The sequence below is a fragment of the Xenopus laevis genome, chromosome 6L (genome assembly GCF_017654675.1).
Source record: "Xenopus laevis strain J_2021 chromosome 6L, Xenopus_laevis_v10.1, whole genome shotgun sequence".
Classification (NCBI taxonomy): domain Eukaryota; kingdom Metazoa; phylum Chordata; class Amphibia; order Anura; family Pipidae; genus Xenopus; species Xenopus laevis.
Genome location: NC_054381.1, coordinates 40,387,245 through 40,411,044, shown reverse-complemented (window position 1 = coordinate 40,411,044; position 23,800 = coordinate 40,387,245). Strand labels below are relative to the sequence as shown.

At 36.0% G+C, this 23,800-nt stretch overlaps 1 protein-coding gene across 1 annotated transcript in view; it reads right to left on the bottom strand.

Moving 5' to 3' along the window:
* Positions 1–23,800, bottom strand: part of dnah11.L (dynein axonemal heavy chain 11 L homeolog) — a 156,238-nt gene that overhangs the window by 113,008 nt on the left and 19,430 nt on the right. The window contains exons 7-22 of the mRNA XM_018267365.2: positions 22,354–22,565; positions 19,251–19,484; positions 17,608–17,775; positions 13,569–13,685; positions 12,441–12,578; positions 12,229–12,347; positions 11,126–11,321; positions 10,911–11,015; positions 9,437–9,832; positions 8,742–9,074; positions 6,420–6,674; positions 6,166–6,335; positions 4,473–4,695; positions 2,038–2,154; positions 1,485–1,571; positions 992–1,150 (exon numbers count right to left, since the gene is read on the bottom strand). Coding sequence (XP_018122854.1) covers positions 992–1,150; positions 1,485–1,571; positions 2,038–2,154; positions 4,473–4,695; positions 6,166–6,335; positions 6,420–6,674; positions 8,742–9,074; positions 9,437–9,832; positions 10,911–11,015; positions 11,126–11,321; positions 12,229–12,347; positions 12,441–12,578; positions 13,569–13,685; positions 17,608–17,775; positions 19,251–19,484; positions 22,354–22,565 — 3,029 coding nt within the window. The remainder of the gene's footprint in view (positions 1–991; positions 1,151–1,484; positions 1,572–2,037; positions 2,155–4,472; positions 4,696–6,165; positions 6,336–6,419; positions 6,675–8,741; positions 9,075–9,436; positions 9,833–10,910; positions 11,016–11,125; positions 11,322–12,228; positions 12,348–12,440; positions 12,579–13,568; positions 13,686–17,607; positions 17,776–19,250; positions 19,485–22,353; positions 22,566–23,800) is intronic.

The window sequence follows — 23,800 nt, the reverse complement described above, 5'->3', positions numbered from 1 at the left end:
TGCAGCTGCCAAAAGCCCAGCAGGAAAGAGCAAACAAGTCTCCTCAGCGCGACTTCAAGTTACTGCTCCCCTCTAGCGCGCACAGCAGTTCCACTCCTCTCTGCCCAACCGATCCTTTTGTAATGACTCACTGACGGACATCTCGCGCTATTGCTGCAGCCTACTGTGTCAGCACGCCAACCTGTCAGATATTTACCAGGCTAAAACAAACCCCAGAGGTGGTTGGGGAATGTGAATTTTATAAATTATAATGCGTTTTAATAAAGACCAACAAGCCAAGTGAACTGAAAAGTAAAAATGAAAGAAAAAAAACCAAAACATTTTCCCCCCTGAGAAGTGCGCCCCCCAGTGACTGCGCCCTAGACGGTTGCCTACCCTTTGGCCCAGCCCTGGGGTTAAGCGTACTAAAGAAAATATAATGAAATTATTATATAAAGATATTCCTGTTGTAGGGTATAAAGGAACTTTATGGAAAATGAGGTAAGGAACAACTCTGTTTGCAGACTGAGCCTTGCCTCATTTTCTGTATATTTTCCATTATTCTTATTAACTCTTCCAAAAAAACTGTCATATTTTTAATCCAATAACAACACAATGGCGTATTGTGTATTATTGAAGGTGTGACTGCGGCCATAACTACTGGATATGGTACAGAGCAGGCAAAAATGGAAGCTAGTTTAGCCTGTATACAGCTAGAAGATAAATAGAAGGAAGTGTAGTTTATTCAGTCTGCTGTGTATGAAACAGAAATAATAGTGATCTGAAGTTCTTTATACATGTAAACATAACCGTATTTCAAGCACATCAAACTATAAAGCTTTGGCACAGTAACTTATCCATGACCACAAGCAGTCACCATCACCTGGAATTCAATCCCATTCTATAATTAAGCCATTCCATCGACCTAGACCCCACTAACCTACTGGGAATAGTTTCAGTTCTAATAATTTTTATACAGTATAATATTTTGTTTGCAGAAACTGAATCTTACTCTGACACTATGTATTAGATCCCATAATTCCTTCAACAATTTAATTTCTTTAAAGCATTTTTTTAATTGCTTGTAATCGGGAACCACCACATCAAATAAGTTTGCAGACTGCTGCAGGTGTAGCTTTTCGTCCTCCATCGCTTGCAGATCTATGTTTGCCTACAGGGATATAAAGCATTCTATTAAACTGCAGTCAGTCATTCTACAATCATGTTTTATTAAAATTGTGACAGGGTATTCCCTTAATTAGGAGGCAAAACACTGTTTTGTACATAGTGACATATTCATACGCTGACAGGATACAATGGATGGGCTGACAGAATGCCAGGAATACTCGGAGTGACAGCATTGGGAACACACCAGGAATTACAATTGCAAATTGGCAAAACAAGAAATGGTGCTAAATATAAGCAATGTGTAAGTGTATGCACGTTTTTGTATTAGGTTTAAGACAGTAGGCTTCCATAAGAAGCCCTATTTAATTTCTGCTTACCTTGTCTAGGAGGGAATATGGATTTCGAGCGTTAAATGAAAAAGGAGCATCCAAGCAAAATCTCTCCCTAAAATGTACCTGCTTCACCTGAAAGGCAACACAATATTAATAACTCTCCAATAACCAATAAAACCAATAAAAATGCAATAATTCATAATTCCAGGGTAAAATGAGTATCAGGTTTAAAGAAATGATAAGTCAATTCTCAGAGCATTTTAGACATACAGTAGAACTAACTCTACTGAAGTGTACTGGGTATAGGGAAATGTCCTTATCATTACAACTAAATTTAAAAAAAACAACAACTTTCTGTTGTCACGATATTTGGAGACTTTGGAACCAAAAAAAATGTGTGCACCAAACCCTCTTAATATTTAAGAGTAAAGTTTAGTCCATGTAAAGGTAATTAGTTGCAGACGGCACTAGAAGGGCATACCGTTGCTTCTCTAAGTGGTCTAGTTCTTGCGGCAGGAGGATAATAAAAAAAAACCTAGTGTTATATACTATAGATGTATTGATTTATATTCATTTATAAACAGTTGATACAGCTTACATCAAATGCTGTGCATCTTTTCCTGATCAGGGTAACCTCCGAAATTTGAAGAGGTGCAACATCATGCTTAACCGAAACTGCAAGTTTTTTGGTATTATTCCATTTTTCTGGTAGTTCCTGTTGACAATACATATAGACTGTATTAACCTCTATGTAATCTGGTAAGCCCCCTGGGAAACCCTCAATGCACCTAGTTTTCTAGCATTAAAAGTAAAATAAACTTTTAAACATTTTAAAGGACTTTTCTTCAACGTGCTATCTGTAAGAATTTATTCTGTTCATATGTATTCTCTGTTTAATCACAGATACATTATATCTACACATTACTGGGGATGCTGCCTGAATTTTTTGACCAACCAGACTGCATAATTGATGACAACTGAAATATAATAGAGCAGGTAAGGCCTGTATATCTTTCTGAAAAAGGAGCCATGTTGCTTCGCTCAGCAGATGCAAAACAACAGATGCTCGTTGTTTTCCACAACAAATGATAGACAGAATGACTATGCTGAGGCTTACAGTATGGCAGATTTAATTATGTATATGATAACAATATGACAAGAATTCTTTTTCTGTGCATACCATAACCATTGCCCAGATGAATAAAATCTAAACCCTATTGTTTTGACTCTGTACCAGTTGGCTAAAATGTTTAACAATTATCTGATCAATGTCCTAAACGTAGGGATGAGTTAGGCTCTCTGTTCCATGTTTTCTGGTCTTGTCTGGTTCTGGGGCACAGTACAGTGATACTTAGATGAAAAGCTAGCTTTCCTAAACATTCATTCTCCGAAACTCTACTTGTTAAGAATAAGGGGTGCCCCACAACTTTGGCTACTTTAAGATATGCTGTCTACAGTTACTGTACAACACCAAAAAAGCCATTTTAATGCATTAGGAATCCTTTGACCCCCCTGCCCTACAGTTTTGGGAATAATTGGTAAAAAGACTGATGCTATTTGGAACTCCTCGGTAGATATACAGAATGTCTTTACCTTACTTATTTTCCTTCTTATTGTATGTTACTGTTAGTGATGTACAAATCTGACCCGTTTCACTTCAACAAAAATTAGCGAAAAGGTGAAAATTCACTGAAATGCATTAAAGGAGAACTAAACCCTAAAAATGAATAGGGCTAAAAATGCCATGTTTTATATACTGGACTTATTAAACCAGCCTAGAGTTTCAGCTTGTCAATAGCAGCAATGATCCAGAACTTCAAGCTTGTCACAGGGGGTCACCATCTTGGAAAGTGTCTGTGACACTCACATGCTCAGTGGGCTCTGAGCAGCTGTTGAGAAGCTAAACTTAGGGTTGTCGCAAATTATCAAGCAGAAAATTAGGTTTGTCTGTAATATAAGCTGATGCTACAGGGCTGATTATTAAATTCTGATGATAGTTGCACTGGTTTCTGCGCTGCCATGTAGTAATTATCCATATTAATTACTAATCAGCCTTATACTGTGAATTTATATTCTATGGGTACTGTATATTGTTAGTGGGCCCCTCAGCTCAGTAACTGACATCATGCAGAGCATGTGCAGTGAATCAGCAGAAAAGAAGATGGGGAGCTACTGGGGCATCTTTGGAGACACAGATCTTTACTGCTAAAGGGCTGTGGTTGCCTTGGGTCGGTACAGAAGCACAAAACATAATGTACAACATTTCTAGCCTACTTCTTTAGTTTAACTTTCCTTGTCCTTTAAAGTCTATAGGCGTCAAAATTATTTTGACACGCAACAATTTTTTTTTTGGCTCACAACATTTTTTTTCACCCATTGGAGTCTGTGGGCGTAATTTTCAATGCGAAACTCTGTGAATAATTTCTGTAATTACTGTATTTTGTTTAAAGGGCAAGTCAGCCCCAAAATAAAAATTTGCATAACAAAAGAAAACATAATTCTAAGAAACTTTCCATATAAATCTTAATTGCTTTTAAAGTTATTTGTAAAATCAATTGCATTGCAATCGCAATTGAAAGCAGCATTTACCTAACTCCTGCTTGTTACGTTTAAACAATGTTGCAAAAGTCTTAGTTCCCCAGCAAAGACAGGTCTGTAATCAGCTGCCTGGTCTTACATTGTATCAACAGTCTGAAGCACCAGGACAGTGAATAGATAAGGGACAAACAGACACAGCTTTTAATAGCAATACATTTACAAATAACTTTAAAACCATAAAAAAATTGTAATGAATGTATATTTCAAAGTTGCTTGGAATTATGTTTTCTTTTATTAGGCAAAAAATATTTTTGGAGTTGACATTCCCTTCTAATGTGCAAAATTAAAACTAAAACGTAATTTTAAAAAAACATACCGTTAGATAAGATGTATTTTGTCTTTTAATACAGGCACAGCTAAATTTAAATACATAGAAATGTATCATCATGAAAACAATAAATCACTAAATATATCCTGGCCAATTCTGTTGCTCACCTCCAGCTGGATGTAAATCTGATCAGGCAGTTTTTGCCCATAGCTTTCTAAAAGGGTGATAGTCTGTTTAAGAGGCTCAAAGAGTTCATCAGTAGCCATCTGTCTGTCTCTGACTGCAAGAAGAAGCTCCATAACTCCTACAAGAGCATTGTAATCTCCTTCAGGCACTTTCCTCAGAAGTCCTGCATTGGCTTCTTTAATAAATTCTTCCAATTCAGCCAAACTTAAAAAAATAAACATTTAATATTTAAGCATTAAAAAGTACAGTCTTGCTCCAACATATGAACATTACCTCTCTTAAGACATTATGACAAATGTGACAGAAGTTGTTTTATAAAGTAAAAATGTCACCTCAAGCTGAACAGTTTGGCTAGTGCAAATTGCTTAAAGATTTTAGGGCTTGCTTGTATTAACAATGCTGACTTTACTGGGTGGGATCTGCCACGTGGAATCAATATAAGGGACTAAAAAGAAAAGCCATTAAAATGTATACTACAAAGCTTTCCATCCAATCCTTAGAACATGTTCAGTTTGCCTACACCTTGTCACTTTAAAGGGATTCTGTCATGATTTTTATGGTGTAGTTTCTATATTGAAATTCCACTGCTAACAATCAAATATTTCACTCTACCATGTAAATTTTAAGTCTTAACTCAACAAGTGTAATTTTTAGTTGTAATATTGGTGTGTAGGCAGCCATCTCAGGTCATTTTGCCTGGTCATGTGCTTTCAGAAAGAGCCAATGCTGCACTATGGAACTGCTTTGTGACAGACTATTGTTTCTCCTGACGGAGTCTCAGTGGGACATAGATTTTTACTATTGAGAGCTGTTCTTTGGTATCTAGTTACCTTCCCATTGTTCTGCAGATGAGGCTGCTGGGAGGGGGAGGGGGAGGGGAAGGGAGGGTGTGATATCACTTCAACTTGCAGTACAGCATTAAGAGAGACTATACACTCACATGACTTGGGGCACCTGGGAAACTGACAATATGTCGAGCCCCATGTCAGATTTCAAAATGAAATATAAAAAAATCTGCCCTTTTGAAAAACTTATTTTAGTGCAGAAGTCTGGAGCATCACTATTAACTGATGTGTTTTGAAAAAACATGTTTTCCCATAACAGTATTCCTTTAATAATGGCCTTTTGACAGATACCATGAACACTAGTAACATTTTGTTTTGTATGCAAGATTAAAGCTCTTTCTGGGGGATTGCAATGTTCATAGCACACCACGGTATTTAATGCAATAATTCTCCAACCTCCTGATATCGTAAAGCTGTCCAGCCTGATTATGAGGTAAGCTGCCTGCCCTATAGAAAGTGTAAGGCTCATCCATAAACTGATTTTTTTTTTTAAAATATCACATCTAATGGTGTTATATAAATAAACATAGGATAATAATAATGGGGTGGTAGGCATGGCATGGCCAACTAGTTTGGTTGTTTTTGCTATGAGTGCATGTGAACTAGAGGCCGATTTAATTGTCACACTGTGCAGCAATGGTAAATCCCAAACCTGCCCCATATATAATTCAAAAGTGAAGATTTCATTAGAATAAACAGTACAGTGAATTAATCAAGTTCTCTGACTATCTTCATTGTTCCATGGAGAGCAGAATACTTATGAGAGTCAATAGAATAACATAGTGAACTGGCTGTATGGTAAAAACTAATGTAACTTTAAGTGTATCACCTGTCAATGACAAATCTAATAAGGTGTTCTTTAAACATCCAACTCCACTTCTTTATGATGATAAGCAAGCTTGTTTTAAAAGGCTTTATATCCACTCTAAACCAATTTTCAAAGACCTTGGTGTCATCAGAAGAGCTTGTCTGAACATAAAGTTTTTCAAAGATGTCAATCTAAAAAAAGATAAGAAAATACCCCATTTAATGGGATTTATTTTCTGAAAATGAATTTTAAAATGTGAAATTCTTCTCCTTCACCTGCTCCTTAAAATGATCAATTGTAGGAGGAGTCTCTGGTATACCATCGTCAGCATGTGCCTCAATTTCTTCAGAAGTTAACACATGGCTATATAACAGGAACTGCCGCATAAACTCCTGCCGGTCATCTGTCCACAAGTAAGAATATGAGTCATAAGTGCTCCTGTAATCCGTAACCTTTATAATGACACTTGTCACACGTTCCATAATTTCCTGTCGGATTCCAGCAAGGTCAGTCATATCATCCATGTCATTCTGTAAAACAGAACAACCAGTATATCAACCAGATTAATACTATGGAGATTTTAGACAAGATTCTGGATTTCAGTGGAATATGTCTGACATTGTAAAGATGCAATTAAAATCAAAGACACTGCCAAGAATATGTTGGGTGAACTCATTGCAACTCTGTTGGATACTGCATGAGATTTCAGGAATCTTCCTCTAATACATTGTGAAACCAGTACCAGAGAAAATAAAGGGCAGGTAAGAGTACACAGTTGAAAAACTATAATGGGGGGGGGGGGGTATAGGAGCAGTAAGGTTAAAACACACACAGACACTAATCATGTAATTATGGAGATTTTATTAATCACTAAATGCAATTGCGTTTCAGTAAAAAATGGCCTTAACCTGAAAATAATTTTATAATATTTGATGAATGTTGGTAAATTAATAAATATCAATTTATCAGTTTCAACTTTTCCCTATATCGGTTAAAATGTTCTCATTCAGCCAGTTGCTTTAGTTTGACTTTGGCTTGGCTAGCAATACAGTTTTTTAAAGGACAAGTGGGGGTAGCCATTAAAATAGGGCTAAATGGCAGATAGCAGTTAAGAGAAGGAAAGCCTGTTTGCACTTGGGGGTGCCAAATGTTGTATTGACTTACCTGTTTTTCTAGCGAGCACCACAGAGAGATCTTCTTCCGTCTTCTTTCTTCAAATTACCCCGGGCAAAAGCATGCGCAGTAGAACGAAATAGCCGACTTTTTAGTTAAAGTTCGGCTTTTCATTCTACGGCAAATGCGCAAAGAAAGAGGAAGCAGGAAGAAGATCTCTCCATGGTGCTCACTGGTATAACCCAGGGCCGGTGCAGTTTTCTGCCGATAGGATCACCGGCCAGGGGTTTCAGGTAAGTATATACAATCATTTGGGGGTGCCTAACATTTGGCACATGAGCCCACAGATTATTTTATATACTATAGTAGTGTTTCTGAAGCAAACACACTAGTTTTACCAGTGCAGGATAACAGTACATTACATTATAATTACTTTAAAACGCTTTAATTTTTTGGTGTTACTGTTTCTTTAACATATTATTAACCCTTATTTTCTATATAAGGGTATTTTTATGATGCCTTTCAGCCCAATGCATTCAAGCATTTCCCATTTAAGTCAAAGAGAGCCACAGGAGGCAATTTGGTGCACTTTTCAGCAGACTGAAAAACATCATATGTTCCATAGGACTTTTTTATTGCATAGAATTTTATTGCACACTGCCAGTATTTTTTTAGTATATGCTACCTATAAGGATATCCCCGGTTCTTGCCTTCTTACATATCACCTGCCACCAGATGTCAGCAACTGTGTAGTCTGCAGCTTCCCAGAGTAGACTACTTCAGAGGTTTTGTTTCAGAAGATCTCATTTCCTTTACATATACAACACCAAAAGAACCTTTGAATACCAAGCATTTATGAAAATGTATAATCCCCTTAAAGGGGTTGTTCACCTTTAAATTAACTTTAAGTATAATGTAGACAGTGGAATTCTGAGGCACCATCCAATTGGTCTTCATGTTTTATTATTTGCCGTTTTTGAATTATTAAGTTTTTTGTTTAGCAGTTCTCCGGGAATTTCAGCAGCTATCTAGTTGCTAGCATACAAGTTATCCAGCAACCAGGCAGTGGTTTGAATGAGACATTGAATAATGAATAGGAGAGGGCATGAATACTGACATAAGTAATAAAAAGTAGCTAAAACTATAAAATTATAGCAACACAGAGCAGTGGGGTTTTTTTGGCTGCTGGGGGCCATCGACCCATTTTGAAAGCTTGAAAGAATCAGAAAACAAGGCAAATAATTAAAAAACAATAAAAAATTAAGACCAATTAAAATGTTGCTAAGAATTGGCCATTGGTTACTATAACATATTGAAAGTTAACTTAAGGTGAACTGCGCCTTTAATTTATTAGTTTGTTGATCTAACCTTCCTCTGATATTATTCCTCATGTATTTTCATTGCTATGACCTTAGCAGACATCAGAATGTTAAACAAGTGTATCTGAATATTAAGCTGCTTCGCCTATCAGAGTGAACATTTACCTGGTAACTGTCAGCCTCAAAATGCTTTGCAATTCTTTTCACTTGCCCTGACATTTTAAAAATGTCACTCAGCATCTCCTCCACAAGGTCATACAAGCCATCCCCATCCTCCTTCTGTAATGAGGGCTTGAATATAATTTCTGTAGAGGCAAGAATCATTTGTGCCTCAAACAATGGAGCCAGCTTTAGCCTTACATCAGTGTTCTCCATAAAGAAAGTCAAGGAATGCAGAATTGTGCTGTATAAGCCATCAGTTACAATGGCATCTATATACTCCACGTACATTTTCCAGGAGTCTGAACCAGGGATGGCTTTGAGAAGTTCCGTGTTTTCCTATAAGTAAAATAAATGGTTCAGTCTTATTAATCCAAGTAGACAAGCAATGTGATGTAGTGGTAAATGAATCTTAAGCATATCAAAAAGTCACATAGATACATAAATCAGTGGATAATGATTTGGTTCAATAGGCTCCATTTTGAACACAATTTTCCTCTCCACATTTTTATTTTGCGAACTATGTTCATACAATTATAACCGAGGAATGGACTTTGTGACTATATTAACTTTTGGGTTAATATAACACCCAAGTGTCACCTAAATTGGCACCAGTTGCATTGGCCACTCATTTACATCACCCTGTGAGTGGAGGGTATGAATTGAATATTGTTTAAACACATACACAACAAGGACTTTACCATGGCAAGACTCTGGATTTTAACACCATCTTCTTGAATTATTTGATATGTTTTATTCATTCTTTCACTTTTTTCATCCAGATTTATCAGTGTCTCCTTCTTATTGTCCTTTCTTGAGAACAGCCACTGCTCTGCCCAGACCTTCATGATCTGCTGCATTGCCAAAATGTTGTCCTTCGATGTTTGGATTCTTTTTTCCAGGTCCTGCACTACTGATTTCACCTTAACAATATAGTCCCAGCAGCTATCCTCCTTCCAAGTGTAGTGTTCCTCTGCATCTCTGAGCTGTTCATCAATGTTCTTCAGGTCTTCTTTAATTAGTGGGTATTCTACTTCCAGAACAGTTCGTTTTACTTTGTTGTACCAAAAAACAAGTTGGTCTAGGCTTGCTATATACTGTCAATACAAAAAAAAAACTTATTGAATTACTGTAACAGGGGTAGTAACCTATAGTGTTAAATGTTCGGGCATAGCCATGTTATGTAAAGGAATGTGGCTCTGGGTTCCTGGCATCTTGGGCTCAAGTTATATATTTAACTACATTTGAGGCATCTGCTAGTAAAACTTTTAGCACATCTTTCTATTCCCCTAAAATTGAATTGACTGCCATGTGCATGATAAAATAAACTGTGCTCATTCACTATATAATCATTGTTTTCCTTGGTGTATCAGCAACATGTATAGATTGAGAGTTTTTTCTTCAACAATAAGCACTCCGTATACAAGTTTAACATGTGTATAACAATGTACACAGGGACATCCCATTCTAGCAGTTAATTTCAGTGCTTTTTGCCACTGTACATCTCTGTTCTAGCACAAAGGGCCATAGTGATATTCTTCCTAAATTTACTTCTTTTGTTCAAATAAGTTAAGTATAGGTCAGGCTGTTATACTGAAGAAAAATAACTGGGTTAAATATATACACCCTATACCTAGGTATTACAGGACCAGACCAGAGGTACATGCACATTACAGCCAATGAGAATTCCTTTCTCACAGGTGTTCACCATAGTTGTTGGTTTAAAAGGGTTTCATGTACATAGATTTCAGAAAAAGTATAGGGTTAGAGTTGTGCTTTTCCCTAAGGGCTTTAGGTTTGAAGGGTTGAAGCTTTTCGGATAAAATGCCTGCTCATATACAATCGGCTGCCACGTTATTTATAAGGGTATTACTGACCCCTAGCAAAAAAGCATTGGAGTAGCTCTCTTTTAAACATACAGAAAATAATGATCTATTGTATTTTAAAATAGTAGCCAAATAAAGTCACTTTGTTTCTGACTTTAGATCCATTTTAATATTTGTCCCAATCTTCCTTCTGAGACTTCATTAGGTCTTCTTTTTACTAATACCACTTTCTTGCAGTATTGTACTTTTACAGAATCATTAAGTCTTTTAAACACAGTTATTATGGACAGATGATTATAACAAACATAATATTAGAGTTCTAGATTAACAAATCAAATTAATATCACACCTTATGCAACATCTCCCTCTTTTCAAATAATGCTAAAGCAGCACTGGGGATGTCTGTTTGACTTTGTTTTTGCAGATATCTCACTTCTCGCAATACAGCAATGAGCTGAAAAACAACGAGAACACTGTTATTTGTCTTTCACAAATACATCCGTTGGAAAAAACATGATCAATAATTTTATCCTTCATTAACACCTAAACAGCCCTGTAAAATACCTTTGGGTCAAAATTCACACTCAGTAATCCATCTTCAGGATTCCGTATGATGAGTGGTCGATCCAGATTAAACTCGCATTCTTCATCCACTTTAGATGTCCATTTGTCATAGGCAGAGTCTTCATACTGGTCTAATAATGTCAGCATCTCCATATATTTCTGATAAACTGATGACGCTAGAGGACTTTCCATGCTCCTGAATGAAGTGATTAAACATAAACATAGAAAGCTAGGCTAGGCTGTTAGAATTTTCATGACATTCCTCCAGTAATGAAGTCACTTTTATGAGAATATGGGTGGATAATGCACTCTGATATAAAATATTGTCCATAATACACAGAGATGTAATATACAATGACAGACATATGTAGACAAATGGTAAAGTTGAACAATATATACAATATACTGTATGTCTTTGTCTGTACAGTTGTATAGTCTTGGCAAGATATTAATGCAGTAAATATCATTTGCTACTAAATTTGTGTACAAATGGTGTCACTTGGTGTGACTACTGTACTTATAGCTTATAGGAATCAACAGGGAGCATTTCCTAGTTGCTTGGTTAATAGTAAACATCTTATTGGTTGCTATGAGTTGCTGCACCTGGGAAAACTACTGTTTTATTACATACAATATGGGGGGTTGAGTTTGATTCACTGGACGTAAGACAATTGCATGTGCGACTTAATAAGGTTATCATAAAATTATTGGCAGCTCAAGGCTGGTGCTAAATTTTAGGTTCCCTTGCATACATGGGCCCTATGCTTTGCAGCTTCATTAAAGCAGGTTCACACATGGCACATGCTGCAAGATGTATAATTCAACAAAACACACACAATTGTGTGTCCATTTTTGCGCTTTCCACTTTCCTTTACAGTTTTGCATAAGTCCTACATGATAGCATCCAGTATAATGCTCACACAAGAGAACACACAAGGGTATGTACCTGTAGAAAATCCACTGTAACTTATAACTGAAAGTGAGTCAATAACACATATAGATTGCATATTTCATAGTACCATATACTGTAAGTAAATAAACAAATACGACTTACAATGAAGGTCTGGTTAGTACTCTAAGAATATACAATGATTTAAACTTACGGATGATGAATAAAGCGGAAATTTGACCATGATATCTGTATCCGGTCTTTGATCTCCCTAGTGAATTTCAAGATGCCGGCGACTGCAGGCATATTTATATGGACATCATCATTTTCCAACTAATAAACAGATAAAAGAAAAAAAAAAATCATTTTTCAGTGTCTTCAAAATTATATTTCCTTCTATATTATTTTCTAGACAACTGCACATACCTGTTTCACGTGTGCATCATACAGTGTTTTGCACCTGTCCAGCTCCTTGTCATACATTTGGAGTAGAGTGAAATAGTTTGGGCTAAATATGTCTAAAATCACACTTCTTTCCAAAAAAGGACCACAGATTGCCAGCAACTGAGAAAGGGACACAGGACATAGGCAAGTGTTTCAGTAGTATAATTCCTTCCCATATGAACAAATACCATTTTATCAATGAAAACTAGAACAACAATAATATACATTATTAGTTCTCCAAAGCACAAAGGTTGGTGTATGGATTATAATGGAGGGGACAACTAGAGAAAGAACAAGGATAAAGAAGGTTAGTACTTGTCAGTGTTCACACTATATAAGTGTTGTGTTTTAATTCAGGAACTAGAAACTTTATAGTGAGTAGTGGAAACAAAACACACAAACATATTAGGTGGATTACAAGAATAGTGCAACGAAATAGGAGGGTTAGTCTGGTTCATGTTTGTCTAAGCATCTTCCCATGCTGCATCATTTCATATATAAAGTCAATTGACAGAATTTCCATCTCAAAATAAATGCCCTTAACAACTCTACATGCTGCCCAGATTGGCAACAATAAAATATGAAAGTGTTTTAAAGTAATGAAAATATGATGCACTGTTGCCCTGCACTGGTAAAACTGGTGTATTTGCTTTAGAAAGACTACTATAGTTTATATAAACAAGCTGCTGTGTAGACATGGGGCAGCCATTCAAAGTTGAAAAAGTAGAAAAGGCACATGATACACAGCTGATAACAGATAAGCGCTGTAGTATACGTATCTGTTATCTACTGTATATCATATGCTCGAATGGCTGCCCCCATGGCTACACAGCAGCTTGTTTATATAAACCATAGTAGTGTTTCTATAGCAAACACCATTAACAGTGAAGGGCAACAGTACATTATATTGCCATTCCTTTAAAACACATATTTTTTTGGTGTTACTGTTCCTTTAATAAAGGAATTTTAATAGAAAAACTAGAGTTTGGTTTACTCTCAAAATACAAAATACCAAAGAGCCATGCAGCATATTCACCATCAGTTTATTTTGTCATCCTACTGTAAATCGATTCGCTAAAGTTTCTGTTACTAGTGATTTTGAAACTGTACCTTGAATGCAGATTCCAACCCAGAACAATCATTAAATGCCTCAGAAAGCAGGGATGCAAGCCGTGTTTCACAGTCAAGTAATTTGGCTTTAAAATCACTATAGTCTTTTTCAAACTCCTGCAAAGACATATTTAACATTTTTACAAATAGATTAAAATACAGTGTAAGTATTAAAAGCTCATCTAAAAGTCTAAGGGGTATATTTATCAAAGAGTGAAGTTAATAGTGAAGTTCCTCCACTAGAGTGAAATTCCACAACTCTCCATTCATTTCTATCGGATTTTTATAGGCGTATTTATCAAAGGGTGAACTTCCACTTTCACCCATTGATAAATACGCCTTTCAAAATCCCATAGAAATGAATTGAGAGCTGCGGAATTTCACTCTAGTGGCGGAACTTCACTCTTTGATAAATTTACCACTAAGTGCAATATCATGGGTCAAATTGAGCTTCTTGACAGTAGCCCCCTCTAGGGACAGATTTATTGTAACCTAGTTCAATATTTTCCCTTTGAGCAAAAATAGTGCATTTGGCATGTGCATATATTTAGGATGAAATATATATATATATATATATATATATATATATATATATATATATATATATATACATATATATATATATATATATATATACATATATATATATATATATATATATATATATATGTATATATATATATATATATATATATATATAGTTTTTTCGATATTATTATTCGATTATTTATGTTTATAACAGAAAATTTAAATAAAGGATAACAGTATCTATATAGAAGTATAGTGCATCATATCAGTATCAAACATGATCATAATGAGGTAGTGATATCATTACATTGGGAGGCACATTTATCAAAGGTCGAATTTCAAATTCATGTGAAATTCATGTGAAATTCGAAATTCAACCAATCGAAATTTATTTAAAAAATCAAATTTTTAAACTCGGAAGAATTAAATCAACCCAGAATTCGATTTGAATTTAAAAAATTTGTTTCGACTTTTTGCTCCGAAAAATATTTGAAAGTCAGGAAGGCTGCAAACAACCCCAAATTGATCCCTCCCAATTCGGCAGGTTTTAGGTGGCGAATGGTCGAATTCGAGTTCTTAAAGGGCCAGAGAATGATAAATCTTAAAAAACAAATTAAATTTTTTTTTTTAAAAAAAACTCTCAAATTCAAATTTGAATAACTGGACAGTTTTGACCATAACTAAATTTGAAAATTCTAATTTGAATTAGACCCTTGATAAATCTGCCCCAGAGACATATATGAAACATAAAACAAGTGGTGTAAGCATCGCTATATTTATCCACCTTCAGTCAGGCACTTGCAATGGGTTCAACACTTTTTGATATTGGGTTTACTGTACCTGGGTTAATACCCATTACTTATTACCTGTGTCCCCTGTACCCAGTATTCTAGTCCAAGTATTTTCAGACGAGGTTTTGTAGTTGTCCATAATGATTTCTCCTTTTATAAGTGCAACTTGCCTAAAATGGAAGCACTTTTCGAAGTTTCACTATGTATTTTTTCACAAAAAAGTGTTTGCCTGAACCCTGCTTATTTCCTTGACTGACTGGTAGTGGGCCAGAGGTACTTTGCTTGGGCACTTGAGTGACACCTTTATGTTAAGCACAATCAAAAAATTTTAGCCTAGCTTATACAAAATTGTAGCCTCCCCCATACAAATATAAGGAAAATGGTTTTTGTTCCACAACAGACAATAGGGGGAGAAATATTAACAAAAGAATAAATCAGCATTTGTAGCATTGTGCAACCAGTTTTTTTTTGCTGGGTAAAATCATATTCACAAAATACTTAATCTGGTATAGTACAAAGAAGGTAATTACACTTATCTTGGTCTATCTCATAAATGACAGTATAAATTATGGTGGGGTATGTTTCTGTTGTGCGCCTAAATCACATCTACAAGTACTTGTTGCCATAGGTGGAGAATAATGATGATTTAGGGAGGCTAAGCCTTACCTTAATAAGGTATAATTATTTGTTCTCAAATGAAAAGCTTTCTACAGATAGCCTCTCTAAACACAGATTTCACCCCCATCCCCTGCTTATTGACAAATAAGGTTTTCCGTTGATAATTACTCACATCAGCAATAAGCCCAATGATTCCTCAGATAATAGTGGGAAGTCATTTTAGGAAAGAGCCATGATCTGGTACTTGATTTTTTTCCTTAGGGAAAAGCACAGCTACAATTGCCATGTCACTAGTCTAGGATAATCAAAAAAACGCCTGATCCGTTACTATGGGTTCCTGCTCTGGAGCAATTTCTCTATGTTAGTAAGAGAGATCATTCTTTTTCAGCCACAATACCGCAAGCAAACAAGTTGATCTCAGTCCTGTGAGGCACAAGAGAATATTAATTATTCCCTTGGCAACAACTAAAAAAAAAAATTCCCTTGGCAACAACTAATTTACTCTCAACCTGTCCAAAAACAAAAGCTACCCCATATTAATATCAAAGTGTCTCTTATTTGAGCTAAGGTGCTTTATTTCACCCTGTACAAAACTACAGAAATACTTTCCAAACATTTCAACCTGTATTATGGATTTTAAAAATAAAAATGAATTAGAAAATGCTAAAAGTGGACTGCAATTATGCTTTGTCAACACTTAGGGGGCTGTAATATCTCATAATTTTCTGAAATCTATCCCAACCAAATCCACTCGGGTTATTTCCCCTTATTTATCAGTACCCTTTCCCGACAATTTTCTGTGCGGGAAAAAAAACTCAAAAAATCTTACAATTTTTTTGGATTTCCCGCCCAAAAACTGGAATTTTTTCCAAAAACCACAAAATCTTCGGATTATTGCACAAAACCCAGCACAGATCAGGATATCTTCGGGACTTCTCCCATTGACTTATATACAACCTCAGCAGGTCTGAGATGCTGGATTTTCAGATTTAGACTTTTTCCATCCTCGGGGTATAATCGCGAAAAATGTGATTTTCTGTTTCCACTAAAAAATTTATAGTCAAAAAACTTGTTTTTTTGGCATTCAGACTTTAATAAATAATCCCTTAATCTCTACCAGTTATGCTTTAAGGGGCAGATTTATCAAGGGTCGAATTGAAAATTTATATTTTCAAAATCAAATTTTCGAGCTTTTTTATGGCCAAAACTGTCAAATTCGACTAGTGAATTGTTAAAATTTGATTCAAGTTTTTTTTAAAATTCAAATTAGATTTTCAAAATGTATCATGCACTGGCCCTTTAAGAATTCGAATTCAAATATTTGCCAGTTTAAACCTGCTGAATTGCTGTTTTAGCCTATACAGAAAGTCCCTGGATCAATTTGGAATTGTTTGCAGCTATCCTGACATTGAATCTAATTCAATTCGATTTGAATTTGCTAGTCGATCCTATTCACCCGAGTGAATTTTTATAATAAATTGCAATTGGTCGAATTTCGAGTTCATGGGAGTTTAAAATAACTCCCATAAACTCGAAATTCGACCCTTAATAAATCTGCCCCTAAATGTCATATTTTGGTTCTTTTGATTGAATCTTCTGTTTACACTGGCTAGTTATCAGTAGGAATTAAAAGAGAATGCCTGAACACTAGAGTATTCTGTACCTAGGCTGTAAGCTCTACAGGGCAGAGACCTCCTTCCTACTGTCTCTCATACCACGAAAAATCTTGAAAAATCTTAAACATTTTTTGGATTTCCCACCCAAAAACTCAAATTTTTTGGATTTTTTCCCGAAAACCACAAAGTCTTCGGATTATTGCACAAAACCCAACGAAGATCAGGATATCTTCGGGACTTCTCTACGGGGCAGAGACCGCCTTCCTACTGTGTCTCTTACCACATGGCACTTAATCTCTGTGTATAGATTAAGTGCCACGTGGTAAGAGACACAGTAGTATATATATTAATTGTATGTATTATGTCACTTGTCCTCCCAGTGTGCACTTTTATACATTATAAGATTGTACAGCGCTGCATATCCTCACAGCGGTTTATAAATAAAGATACATACATACTGCCAACTGTAGGCAAAAAAAGTAATACCGTATTGTTCCAATCCGTCGGATCAAATGTACTCTCTTTAAAAATTTTGCTATTATCCTGGAATTCTTCAATAAGATGAAATATCTGCTCGTTTAAGGCTTTCCCTTTTTTTCCACCAAATTCCAGTTTTTCTAATTTTTGAAATTCAAGCATTGTTACAAAGATATTCTAAGAGAAAACAGAACATAATTAAAATGAATAGTTTATGTTTCTGTATAAATAAAGTTCACATTAGATTAGATGGACAAAGGAGTGGAAATTAACTAATTCAAGTAAAACAGTGTTAAATTGTGAACAACTTGGTTAAATGTTTGTATGCAATTTGTTCTATCTGTACACAGTCATATAAAAAAGCAAAAACACCCATACACACAATCAGGAGTGCGGCAGTGAAAATACCTTTTCAATAGAGAGGTGATAAGAAGTCGGTCCAGGGATGGCAGTTGTAATTAATTTTTTTATATAAGGCAAATAGGGAGGGATTTGTGCAGTGGATCAGATGGGATTATGATTCTGAAACCCTTAAGTTTCTCTAGTAAATTCTACCGGCTAATCTCAAAAACAAATGTTGGTCCAAAGGTAGATATGGCCCTCCATTATAACTTATCAGTGAGATACAGGACTAGTGAGTTTTGGGCATTTTAATGTGCATATGTAATTTAGATATTCCATGTTCCCTTTCTCTCCTTTCATTTCTTCCCTCTGATACTTCCGGGTTAGCCTTTGCCATCATTTGTATTGACTTTTATATGCATAACATATTTGTCTTATCTTTAATAAATCGTAAGTAAGAAAAATCAACACATATTTGTCTAAATAACCCAGATTGGGGCCATATTGAATAGTGCCCAGATTTCATAATAAATATACAGTAAGCTGAAAGTCTGCAGTTCAACTGCATCTGAGTTGTTTCATTTAAAATTCATTGTGGTAATGTACAGAACCAAAATTAAAAACTCTGTCCAAATATTTATGGACCTAACTGTAATTGTGAGTGAACACACATGAATGACCAAGGTGCTTTGCATTGTTCACATTGTCACATTTCACATATGCTGGAATCTTACAGCCAGAGCAGAATTCTAGAACAAAAGGCCCAGCTTTATTGAGGACTGCAACAGTGGGATGTACTTCTGGGAATGATGCTGCAAGAGCCCAGGACTGATGGATTTATATATCATAAGTCCAAGTTTTATGGCATTCACTTGCAGAAGGGCAGTTTTATAGAATTCTATGGCAAATAGCCAAGTTTGTACTAACCCCTGTCTTTATGGTGTTTTATGGAAAATAGCAAGCGCTGCATCTCACAGAGGAAGCCCAATATGCAATTGTTTAGAAATGAGAAATGTACATATCCTTTTTAATAATATATTCTCAGTCTTTACATGCAATATCTACTCAATTAAACAATTTTTGTGGTCACTGAATGTCATATAGAAATAATTATAGTAATAATTATAATTACAATGGTTACAATTAAGTATTATTTTCAGCATAATATATGTCTTACCTATGGGGAGAAATGCTTTTGTTCCCCCTTTAATCATACATGTATATCATCTTAATTGCATCTGTAATTCACAGCCCCATAAGTATTTATAGTATTAAACATCAAATTGGGCACAATTAGTTGATATAAATACCTCAATCTTCATCAGTTGCTCAAGGAATCTGTCATATTTTGCAAATACCATTTCAGATCTAAAATCCCAAGCTTTATACTGAGTCCTGTCCGTGTAATATGTCTCCATATTAGCTCTATGTGTAAAGAACGAATGCTTGAAGCTCTGAAGGACTTTTAGTGCAGCTTGTATGTGTTCCAGAGCTTCTTCTGGTTCTGCTTTAAAAAGGTCTTCGGGTGAAAGATAGGTTTTTGCCTGCAATGTAATGACGAAATACAATTCAATTTCAAGAAATTTACAATTAGACATTGCATAAAATAAATAATACAAAAACATTCTGCTTTGTGACCACCAGTTAATACATTAGTGTAAAGACACACAGAGCTACTAGCAGCAGCTACTTGTCACGGCTACAAAATAGACAATAGTGATAATTGGCTTTGCTAAGAGACATGGGGGTTATTTACTAAAACTCTAAATTATCTCATATTTTTATTAAACCAAGTTCGACCAAACTCACATCCACGATTTTATCTTATTTATCAATAAAATAACTTGAAAAAGTCAGGTTGGGAAAAAACTCTATAAAATTGAACGAAAATCCAAATCATACAAATTTTTGGGATTTGATGCCTGAATTGCTAGATTTTTCCGGTTATCGTCCGAAAATCCCTGAATTTTTCAGATTATCAGACAAACCCCAGTGAAGATCTTGATATCTTCAAATTGTAAAAGGGACATCTCCCACTGACTTATAAATGACCGGGGCAGGTTTGAGATGGCAGATTTTCAGGTACAGCCTTTTTGCAGCTTCTGGTATAATAAATCTCGAAAAATTCGAGTTTTGTTTTTCTCAAAAGAATTCGAATTTTTGTCCAAAAAACCTCAAGTAATTAAACCCCTACGTGTTTTAGCAGAAATTCTCAGAATTGTCTATGGCAGGGAATTTTGTAGCCACAAAGTTAGCTGCTACTAGTAGCTCTGGAGCTACTAGTAGCAGCTAGTGTTGTGGCTACAAAATACCCTGCCATAGACAATACTGAGAATTGCCTCTGTTAAAATACATTAAGGGGCAGATTTACTAAGGGTCGAATATCGAGGGTTAATTAACCCTCGATATTCGACTAGGAACTAAAATCGTTCGACTTCGAATATCGAAGTCGAACGATTTAGCGCTAATCCTACGATCGAACGATCGAAGGATTATTCGTTCAATCGAACGATTAAATCCTTCGAATCGAACGATTCGAAGGATTTTAATACAACGATCGAAGGAATATCCTTCGATCAAAAAAGCACAGGCAAGCCTATGGGGACCTTCCCCATAGGCTAACATTGAGTTTGGAAGCTTTTAGCTGCCGAACTAGGGGGTCGAAGTTTTTCTTAAAGAGACAGTACTTCGATTATCGAATGGTCGAATAGTCGAACGATTTTTAGTTCGAATCGTTCGATTCGAAGTCGAAGTAGTAGTCGAAGGTCGAACTAGCCCATTCGATGGTCGAAGTAGCCCAAAAAACACTTCGAAATTCGAAGTTTTTTTAATTCGAATCCTTCACTCGAGCTTTGTAAATGTGCCCTTTAGTGTCTTAGCAAAGTCAGTTATCACTATTGTCTATTTTGTAGCTGTAACAAGTAGCTGCTACTAGTAGATCTTTTTGTCTTCACCCTATTTATCAAATATCAATGTCAGATTTTAGTTTAGGGCAGATATACATGTGCAGATTCCGGGAGATTAGCTGCCAGCTAGAATCTAAATCCGGCAGGAGGCAACTTCGGAAAACGAAGCGATCCTAGTGCCATTCCGCCGGTGATTTTGATTCTAGCTGGCGGGAAAGGCATTGCGGGTCTAAATCACCCCGAATCTCCAAGTGTGTCTCTGCCCTTAAGGGTGGTGGCAGATGGGGAGATTAGTCGCCCAGCGAAAAATCTCCTCTACTGAGGGCAACTAATCTCCCTGAACTGCCTTCCCGTCGGCAAGAATACGAATTGCCGGCAGGATCGCCCGAAGTTGCCTCACGAGGTTAAACTAACAAACTCTAAAACTCTGAATGTCATGGAATGTATTAAAAGCTTTGAATAAATAAAGAACAAATGGAAAGTAATGCACTAAAAAATACAAATACCTCGAAAACCTGTTTTTCGGACAATTCCTAAATCCAAAGACCTCTAAAAGACCGAATTGATTTAAAACAGTCCTATAGGATTAGCGCAGCTGCCATTGAATATAGGACCTCAACAATCTGCTGAAGTTTTGTATTAGTGGTTTTACACTTAAAGGAGAAGGAAAACCATTTTCTACTTGGGGGCGCCAAAAGTTAGGCACTCACAAGTGACTACTTTTACTTACCTGACACCCTGGGCCGGTGCTTCTATCAGCAGAAAACTGCACCAGCCCGGGGTTCTTCTAGTTAGCACCACAAAGCGATCCTCTTCAAGCTTCTTCAGGTCTTCTCACAGCTGCGCATGAGCAGTAGAGCGAAAAGCCGAACTTAAAAGAAAAAGACGGCTATTTCACTCTACTGCGCATGTGTCTGCCCGGGAAATTTAAAAACCGAAGAAGCAGAAATTTATGCATTCTAATAAATGTATACATTGTAGTAGGGGTATATTGTCCTCTATCTCTTTTTCTTTCTCTCTCTCTCTTGATAAAGGTCTATGATGTAAACCAAAACATCAATCTCATTAACAAAATTTTTTGATAATTTTTCACTAATCCTGTGAGTGCTGGATTTCCTTCCATGTTATATATGTATATATATATTTGAGTTCAATAAAAAACTTTTATTTGCATCAAAAAATTACCCTGTGAGTGCCGCTATTCTGCACAACTATACTTACCTTCACTGCCGAGCACCCAGGTTTTGCTTATGTTTATGGAGTGCACCTTTGGACTTGGGTGTATATACATTTATATAGATCTACTTCTCTTAAAATTGGATCGCACCTAACAATAATCGTAATTATAAAAATTGAACTGGTACTATCAAAAAGGGAAATTACAAGTTCACAGTATTATGGATATGATCATAAAAAATCTTTGTAAATATATTGATGCTACATAAATTCAAAGTAATAAATAAGTAAAAGTGTGCTGTATGATGCAAATAAATACAGTATACTGCACCTGTTCTATTAGCAGATTGCAGAACTCCTGCAGAAGTACAATAATCTGAGCTGGGATGTTGTAACATTTGGAGTGGGTCCAGATCAAACAGATGGTGTGAAGCAAAGGAGGCATTAAAATGTAGATCTGGGGAAAGTCAGTCTCTTCTAGTAACTTTATATGGTTTCTTAGCGTACTTAGGTGCAGGTCAATATCTTCCGCTTCAATCAGCGCTTTGAAAAGAGAAAAAGGAAAAATATATACATTAAGCCAAACAATAAGACATGACCTGTGCAGAACATGCAATATTTGTAAGATACTTGAAAGAGAGCATTCCCAGCCAAAGCACTGAAGAAAGTGCTATACTTGAGACTGACTGACAAACAGCATCGTGCAATTAAGGAGCAGACAGAAAATACTGTACAAATACAATCCTAATTGAAAGCATGGAAACAAAAGGTTTCCGTTAGTAATAAGAAATTATTGCCTTAAAACAGACTTATTGTCTCTTGGTTCCATTTCTTTGAATATACCAGCCTCTTACGGTATCTTGCTAAGCCACCATCAAACAAAGAGATCTGTCATAAAAGGCAAATAAAACAGGCATAGAGGAAACACCCCGGAGAGCAGAAATGGCTGTCCTTTGTAATATCAGGTATAGTATACTGTGCTAGGCTACACATATTAAAAAGTTGAAAGTCTTCCACCAAGACTTCTACAGAAAAACAGTGTCACTCCACAAATTCACTAAAGTGCGAATTTTACAGAATGTTACTGCTTTCACCCCCTTAGTCCAGGTAAACTGATAAAATGAAGCTACATCCTACCCAATCTTATTTCAGTGACATCATATCCTGTATGCTGGAAAGTCATAAAAGCTGTAAAAGAACGCTGGTGTTTTTTTAAATTTTTTTAGAGCTGGATTGCCTTCAAAAGTCCTAACTAGTAGGACATTTTTTTTCCAACCATTTGTTGGGTATGCCACATTTGTTTTAGGGTGGGCTCATGTCTAGGGCATTAGAGGATCTCTTTTGTCTTTAATTTGCTTCCGTGAACATTTGTAATAATAAGTGACCACTTCAAGCATTTGCACCAACTTCTCTAATAAAGACATATACGAACTATATGTACCCGCCCTATTCAAATTGACCTAAGAATAAAAGTACTAACGAAACTTCGCCAGCGCTCGGCTGCTTAGACGCAAATTTTCATTTCAGGGAATTAGCGTACTGGTAACAAATTTGCACCTGTCAAACTGGCACAAAGTGTGGCAGACAGTTCGCTGGCGAAAATTCACCCTTGAATTTGCCCCATTGTGTTCTTTAGCCTCATAGTAACATTGGTTGAAAAAGCACACATGTCCCTTGAGTTCAGCCTTTTGTTCTACATAAAACCTGCTTAACTGCTGCCTTAATCTCCCGTAAAGCATGCAGGACTGTCACCTTAATTATCATGAATTTATTAGCAC